At 36.5% G+C, this 8,710-nt stretch overlaps 1 protein-coding gene and 1 non-coding gene across 2 annotated transcripts; both read right to left on the bottom strand.

Annotated features, from left to right (window-relative positions):
- Positions 1–834: 834 nt before the first annotated feature.
- LOC110968969 (uncharacterized) lies at positions 835–3,174 on the bottom strand. Its single transcript, XR_007941662.1, has 3 exons — positions 3,078–3,174; positions 2,635–2,867; positions 835–988 (listed from the first exon to the last, which is right to left on the bottom strand). It is a non-coding gene; the product is annotated as an uncharacterized LOC110968969 (transcript).
- A 1,448-nt stretch (positions 3,175–4,622) lies between these two features.
- Positions 4,623–6,661, bottom strand: lnp1 (leukemia NUP98 fusion partner 1). The gene is given in 4 exon segments (XM_051947669.1): positions 4,623–4,736; positions 4,739–4,804; positions 4,807–4,869; positions 6,169–6,661. Coding segments are annotated over 4 exon segments (453 nt in total). The 5' UTR covers positions 6,379–6,661.
- Between the last annotated feature and the right edge of the window lie 2,049 nt (positions 6,662–8,710).

Raw genomic sequence — 8,710 nt, 5'->3', positions numbered from 1 at the left:
AACACTGGATGCTATTGGCTGTCCAAAATGATATTGGGAATACTGTGTGTAATATTGTGACTGAAGTAAAGTAGAATATTCTGTGTGGCAGGGTATTAAAACATCATTTTTGCTTCCCGTTCACCCCAGCAGTAGTTGGTGGTGTTTACTTTGCAAAAAGAAATTAAAAAACAATTTTCTCACTTTGTTTAACTTGATTTTTTTTTTTAAAATAATGTTTTTTTCACTTTTGGTTTAAAATGGAAAAATAAAAATTGGATGGTTTACTGGTTTTTCATTTGAAATGGTTTTCATTTTTCACTCTTGGCATTTGGAATTATACTTTAGGTCCCCTTGGCAACACTTTTACCTTCTCATTTGATCCTTTTCTGTTTTGGTGATGTATGCAATCAAGCTGTGCTGAATACTCACATGCTCGTATCTTTCTTGTGGGTTTTTTTTTGTTTGTTTTTTACTTTTTAGTGTCCAGAAGAATTCAGATTTTGTCCAACTGGCAATGTCCAACCTGAACTAAGCACAGAGTGAAGCTGATGAATTAAGACAGAATATCTTATTTGTTACTGAAAACAAATTGGCTTTACATAGTTGCAGGATTCAGGTGCTTAGGATGCCTTTGAAAAATATTGGTAACCAAAAAAAGGACAAAAAAAGACAAAATCTCTGGTAATCATGCATTAATTTCCACTGGAGATGCTAAATTAATCATATATATAAAGATGCAGTGTGAGATTGCAGTTTCTCTCTCACAGTGTTGCAGCGATAGAAGACAGTCTCTCAGTGGGTGTTCGTGCAGAAGGACTGAGGGATGAAGGTTTGCTGGAGGTTGCTGAAGGTTTGTGGAGATTTTGGGGTCAGTAGGTCACATGGACATGCAGGACCATTATGGGACTGTAGTGCGTGATGAAGACCAGTAGAGGGGCTTTGACATGGACACGTGGACACGACATGTGGGACACGTCTGTTTCTTCCATAGCCACTGCTCCATGCACTGAAACACATGTTAAAAGACATTGTTACTTCGACTGCTTCTGTTTAGAATGAGCCTGAACTTTCTCATATGTCCACACTGTAAAAAAAATCTGTAAAAAAAAAAAAGAAAGCAGTGAAAATCTGGCAACAAGTGTGCCAGAAAAATACTTGAGTAGTGGTGGAGTAGTTTAACGTTCAAAACAGTGAAAAACAGCAAATAAATTTAAATATAGCAAAACAGCGTAATTTTATACATTGTAAAGAATGAAATGCCACTTGTAAAAACAAAGATTTTCTTTTAAAATTATCTATTGTTTTTGGTCTTTAGTGTGTGTGTGTTTTTTTTTTTGCAGTCAACATGTAAATCAGTGATTTTCTGTAGAAATAAAAATATAAATCTTTTTTCAGTCCTCAATATACTTGTTTTTTTCTATCAAATACAGACAAATATTTGCATAAAAATACTTGTTTAATTTATTTAATTGTAGAAAGTAGAGCAATTTAGCAGACAAATGTAAAATAGTAAATTAAATATATTATTATAGCTATTATTTTACTGTTTTGTAATACTTGATTATAGTTACCATGTAATTAATACTTGTTTCTGTGACTTTATATAATTTGCAATTTCATAAAATAAGATAAATATATATTTGAATTTTTTTTTAAAAAAAATTATAGTTAAAGACTGTTGGAGGAAAAAAGCTTAACTTTTACAGCACAGGTATTGATTTTCTTCATTGATTTGATCAACGCTGAACACAAGCTGGAGGATTCATGCACTGTATTGTAGAATGAGCCCCAACTGTTTCAAATGCAAGTAATTTCCTGAGCTTAAAAAGCTGGAAAAATGTCAATCCCATGCAGATTAGTTTAAAATGTAGGGATTTACTGTACTTCCTTGGTTATTTATTGGCTCTTTGTTTTTCTTGTTACAACACAAAAATCTTAACACTGACTTGAACACGAAACACTGTGTTAGAGCTACATTAAATAGATCAAGATTACACAAGTCGTCCTAAAAGTCCTTAGTAGAGTCTACAGTTCATAAGTGGGTAAAAAAACCAATGAAGAGAAAAATGCAACCAAATCACAGCAGCACAGTAAATACATCCACTGTATGACACAATGAAATTACAATGTTATCCTGTTTGAAAATACTATTTACGAAAATATTCTTCTCGTGTGATATTTAAAGCCATTTGATGAATGTAACATGGAGATATTCATAGTCATAAAGTACCATTATTGCACATATTTTTTCCTTTTTAAGGTAATATTTTACAGAGGCACAAATTGTTGGCCGTGGTAAAGCGGTTTTTAATGTGGCAGGTGATAACTACAAGCTAACATAAGCAGAACATTTCAAGTACTGGTAACTTCTTGAAAATAAAAACTCAAAACCAATAATTTATCTAAAATAATTGCAAACAAGCCCAAAAATTGAAGGCTTTTTCAGATGTTTTCATGTTTTTATTGATGAATTTTGACTTGTAAATCCTTTTACTTCAGCTTTTGTCTCAAAGAGGAAAAGGTTGTCATGACTCCAAAGCTGACACAGTGATGGGGACCTCAGGACTCTTATCAGGTCAAACACAGTCAAGGCCCTGAGAGTTGAACACTTGAATGTCACAGCTGACAGTTGTAAATATTCAGGACAGAAACCTGATGTTTGGCCAGAGGCTGCAAACCCTCTATCTCTCCTCAGAGTGATATCAGCGATGCCTCCGCAGGGACAGTTGGCGACGAAATGTGTACTGCTCTTTTTCCTTGAAAATCGGTTCATCTGCAGACTTCCTCCTCTCATCAGACGGCCTCCTCACTGGGAGAGATGCCGCCTCGTTGCTGCTGCTGCTGCTGCTGCTTTGGGGTCGAAACTGCTCTAACCTCCGAGCCGCCTTCAGCAAACGGAGACACCGTGATCAGAGAGTGGCTATCAGAGTTCTCCATGCTGCTACAGAGATTGTTTTCATACCAGTTCACCTCATGCTTGTCCAGGAATGAGCTGCTTTCATGCACCAAAGATCTGATGTCTGACATGCTGGGATTGGAGCGAGCAGAGCAGAGAGGAGACATGCAGTAGATGTGACCTGTACAGGTTTTCTTACCTCTTTGTGGAAGCGGTGTGTACAGTGGAACTCTTGAACTCCTCCACTTGTACGCAGTTCTTCATGACAGATCAGGCACAACTTGTCATTATCATTCTGTTAAAAAAAAAATCAGCTGAGCTTTTTCAAACTTCACACTTAACAAAGTCACACCTGAGTATGTCATGTATTTACAACATGAGTGACAATATAAATTTTGAAAGAGTTCCTTTTACTTGTAAACAAATCACTAAAGGGCAGTGGATCAGCAGAAATCAATTTTACATAGCACATTAAAACGTATTTTTCAACCTACCCGTCTTCCACAATATATATACTGTCCTTAAATTCATGCCTGCTTAATTTTAATGTTATTTATACGTACTGCTTTGAGTTTAGCATTTTATCTATTATTTACTGTGTTTATTTGGTATTATATTTTGTTTTTATTTTTAATCATTATCAATACAAATTATGTTTAACGTCAAATTAGAAATTTTTAGAATTTATTATTATTATTTTATATGATTTATTGAATTGTATTTTTTAGCTATTTTCATTTTATTTTAATTTCAGTATTGTCTTAGACCTATCAAATATGCAAATCAGGTGAATTAGGGGGGAAAAAAATCCCACTTAATTATAGAACAGTTTTTAACCAAGAATAAAAATTTGAAAAGGAAATTACAAACAAAGCCTATCAAATACTAATTTATGAGAATAAATAAAAATATGGGTACAGAGACAGTTCAGCGATTTAAATCTGAAATGCCTTATTCTGAATGTTGATTAAATTATTTTTATAATGTCGTATTATATTAATTCCACATAATGCAGTAAATATTAACACTATAAACAATATAAATTGCATTAAATAGTGACTGAGCAGGTTTGTGTAGAAGAAATGCTTAAATGTTCTATGTTGTTTTTTCACATTAGCTATTGAAAGTAGAAAATAATTCATATTTGTAACTGTCAACAACTTTGTAAACCACTCCATCACTTCAAAGCCAAATTTAGCTGAATTACTCCCTAATTTAGCCCAAAACACACATCTCATATCAATGCCTTTATTTACCTTTTTGTACTTTAATATAAACCCCATATTGAATACATTTGTACACAGGTCATGAGTGATTTTGTTTGCTCTGAACTCTATTTGTGTTATTTTTTTAAAATAGAAAAATCTAGTTTTTGAACTTATTGAATGTTTTTTAAAAAATAGTTCAATAAATGTCATCATATGAGACTAAAAATGATGAATTCACGAGATCATAGTAACCGGTCTTTAGTAGTAAGTAGTAGTAGGTTCACACACTATGAGTGAATTATACAAGAGTTCAGGTTATGTCACTGAGTTCAGACCTGACTGTGATCCTGTCAGCATGTTAAAGTAAAACATCTATTAACCCTCTCTAAGTTCTCTTTAATCTGTAAGGGTTTTGTAACGCCTTACTGGAGAAGACAGAGGGCTCATCCTGAATTCAACTAGGTAATGTTTAACCCATTAAACTACTAAAAATTAACGACAAATTATAAAGCTATAAAACTGGTTATAATTTCAATTCACTTTAATGGCCTATGCTCACCAAGAGATGTGGCTCTTTTATCAGTGAGGCAAAGTCTCTTCTCCAGTGACTCAGTGAGCTCTGGGATGGTGGTGATGCGGTTCTCTGGAGGACCGTCTTGGAGCGACTGTTGTCGTCTGAGGAAGCCCGTCGAGCCCTCAGGTGAGGCCTGCTCCCCCTTCTTCCTCCCGGGGTTTGATGTGACTCGGAGTCGGAGCCATCGTGGCTGCATGGAATCTGTTTAACTTCATGGCATCCCAGCTGTGACTGTGGATGACACACAACAGATAATAAGTGTCATAACAGACCAACAGCAACTGACAGATCAACAGTGTCTGATGATATCAGATACTGTTGATAAGACAACAGTGCCTTGAGTGTTTTAAATGTGCAGCTCAGCAGTGACATTAAACCTGACAGATGACCACACTGAGCTTTTGTCTGTGAACGGGGTTAATCTGTCACACACTAATAACCTTAAGTAACATGTTAGCAAATTCACCCATCTAATTGTAGTTTACTTCTGGACTCAAACCAGTTAGTTAATGGATTCTTTAACAACCAGATAATAATGCTAATTGAATTGTGGCAAAACAGCTATGCTAAAGGTAAATATTACACTTTTAACTACATCCATAGAAGTAGCTGCTGCACCTGGTGTGTGAATGACCTAAATTTAAACTTAGTTAAGAATGACATGACAAAGACAAGTTTACTGGTAGGAATAGACTGTGTGCAGGAACTGCTTTGAGTCAATTAGACCAAAATTAATGTGAAATAATTCAACCTGTGTGTACATTAAAAACTCATTGTTTGTGCTTTCATTATGACAGCACTGCAACTTAAAGCAAAATTTTAAAATATCCAATAAATGATGAATTTTGAGAGCAGTGTTTGATGTAAAGTAACAGAGGAAGCTAAAGACCAGTACGCCTCAAGCATCACTAATTCTGTAGTTTGTTAGGGCTTTACAGTCGGAATTTTGCACAGTGGAAAAACAACAGTACAGAAATATTATTTTTTTCTATTTCTGTCAGGCAGCATGAGTGTATTAGCAGCTTTAAACTGTACATCTTTGTGTGTTTTTAATTGTGTGCTGGGGAAGCGTCATATATTTGTGCATCAGCAGACATTATTGATGAGAAGAGTGAAATCACAGGTCAGGACAGACTATTACTGGACACTGTAACAGACCTACACAGCCTGAATAGAGACTTTGCATACATTCATCAACTGTAAAATTTACATACAAATGTGTTTCCTTTCTTTTTTTAAGCCTTATTACTTTAACATAATTTGCATTCTTATATAAAAATTCCATATTGACATATTAGATATTGAATGGTGAAGGTACAGATGTTTTTTTTTAGTGAATTTATCTGGAAAGGTGGTTGTTTTGACAAGTGTCCATCCATTTGAAAATGTGATTCATGCTTGGGCAGGCATGATGTAGAAAAGGTGTCAGAGAGTGGAAGAAATGTTTTGTTAAAAGTGTTTGGTTGCTGTTTATGTATCAATGCAAACACTAATTAAACACTGAGCACATGCATGGATTCATCAGTTCTTACCACAGTCGGTAGAGATGCTCTTCGGTCAGCTTGTGTTTTTGCAGGCCTCCCGAAACTGCGTTTTCTCTCCCTGCTGTGTCCAGATTCTGCTCCGTGACCCCAGTAACTACTCATCCATTTTGTGAAGTTACCATCATCGTCCTCGTCATTGTCCATAACGATAGCAGGCAGTAATCTTAGAGACATGATGGAGGCCTCCTGGTGCAGTCAGTCCGGCTACAACTGATGAAAGTGTGATCCGGACTCAGTGCTGCTGAGGGGAGAGACAACGCTGAGCTGACCTACTAAGTCTCACACTGGCTGCTCTACTACACAAAGCTGTCCCACAAGGCAAAGGTAGGATACTTCAATTAGAATCCTCTGGTGCCTCAAGCATGTTGCTGTAGTTGCGTTATTCTTGGATGAGCCGAAAATACACTGCAGAGCTTTTAGCCCAAGTCTTTAAATAAGTGAATCCTCTGTAATCTATTTACTGTGGCTGGTAGAAAGTAAAAATGGAGGTGATGGGAACAAACATGGAAGAGCAGCTCCTGTTTTGGCTCTGGGTGGGTGATGTGACCACGGCTTTTAATCTTTCCATTACAGTCATGGGCCTGAGGGTACACAACTCAAACTCCAATTTCCCCATACTTTCCACTTGCTGAGTACATCAAACCTGTCAATAGTTATGGAGTGCAGGCAGCTCTGTTTGTTTGTTGGCAGCCCGAGGCTTCTGCAGCACCGGACAGGGAGGAAGTATATCTGATCATATCACACTGGGTGCTACGCACTCATATTCCTTTTGTTTGCTTGTTTTTATTCATTTATTTTTCTGCTTCTTAATCAAATGGATGAGGAAAGTTCTCATATATGAGAATTTCAAATGTGTGTTAATACATAAGCAGTTATTAAAATGGCAACAGTTCCAGTACAAAACAAAGCAAGCACATGTTCAACATCAGTAGTGTGAAGTAAATCAGTTTGCTGAAGTCCTAATGTACAGTTAAATTTAAGTGAAATTTAAATTTGGACATAAAATCTTCTTCCACTGCTTCACAAAGTGAAAGGATCACAATGGCACTAACATTATGAGAGACCTGAGTCATGAAGAGGAGGGCTAATCCTCAGCAGCAGGTGCTGTTATGAGACATTCATGGTACTTTCTCACCTTAGATCACTGCTGGAAACGAGATTACAGTAAGCTGCTGTTACCCTAAAATGAAAGTCACTTAAAGTTAAACCTGAAGACTAATTCCCAAGAAAAATTAAAAACAAAGAAAGATATTCTTTATGCGTGCCTACATGACACCTGAAAATATATAAAAATAGCTTTTGAATTGCTGGAAAACAATGCAGTATTTAGATTAAAAATCTGCAGGGATTTTTGCAACTAGTATCTTTTCAAACACTGAAATGGTACTTTGATGTTATAATATAATACTGTGCTGTGTTTGTGTGTGTGTCATAAGGAGCTATTTTCATTTGTAAATGCTTGATAACAAACTATACAAAGTATTACAAAGAAAACACTTCCTGGAGCAATGGAGCTGCAACACCAACAACCTGCAGAAATAATTCCAGGAATTTAAGTTAATCAGATTAAATGATCCAACTGGAACTGTTGTTTTCTCACAGGTGCTCCCTTCTTCTAAACATCTCCCTGCATTACGAGACACGCTCTGTGCTCAGAGGTTACCAACACCTTGTGGGAGCAGCTAAAAAAAGCCGAGCAGTGCTAACAACATCAGACACAGTTCACAGGAATAACAGACTGAGTTAAGAATAGGTAGAAGATCAGACACTCAGGTTGTGACCTTAGTCAGCGGAATTCTCATCTTTGTAAAATAAAAATACCAGCTAAATTACTGAACATTGTCTAGCTGTACACTCCACACAAGAAGTGTGCAAGGTTATTGTGTCCCATCACGTGTTTTGGTTATGTGGCAAAATTGATTTCATGGCTTTTCAAAACAAGAATGGGGGCAGCACCATGTTTTATGCTGCTCTGCTATCAAAATGCATTAATTTTCAGCCTATTTTGCTCTTAAAACTTGATGAAAAAGATGAATTAAGACATTTATATTGAGCGAAAATTAGACTTTTAATCTTTTTTGCAAGTCCAGGCACAGAAAGAAGCAGCAAAGCAGCTGATTGTGCAAATAGGCTACAAGTTATTTGTCACATATCTTTCAGCATGCTCTTGGTTTTTATAACACCTCATTGGGGAACGAGGTCTGATTAAAGGTGTGTTTTACTGTGAGGCTCTTCATTACACAGGCTTCCCTCTAACCAGCTGAATACAGTTGACTTTGAAACTGTTCAGTGCTGGTCGCTGTTGGAGGACACATGGCCCTGGGCAGTAATTGAGCAGTCAGGCTGCAGCAGTGTGCAGACAGACCAGCACTGAGCTCTGAAATGGGGCAGAGAGGAGACTGGATCTGGCTAACATGCAGACAGACACACAAGCTCATGCTGAATCCACATATATCAAGATAAAAATGCTACACAATTAGAAAAGACTGTATCCTAAAGACAGCAG

The sequence above is a fragment of the Acanthochromis polyacanthus genome, chromosome 4, assembly GCF_021347895.1.
Source record: "Acanthochromis polyacanthus isolate Apoly-LR-REF ecotype Palm Island chromosome 4, KAUST_Apoly_ChrSc, whole genome shotgun sequence".
Taxonomy (NCBI): domain Eukaryota; kingdom Metazoa; phylum Chordata; class Actinopteri; family Pomacentridae; genus Acanthochromis; species Acanthochromis polyacanthus.
This window is presented reverse-complemented; position numbering and strand designations above follow the sequence as displayed.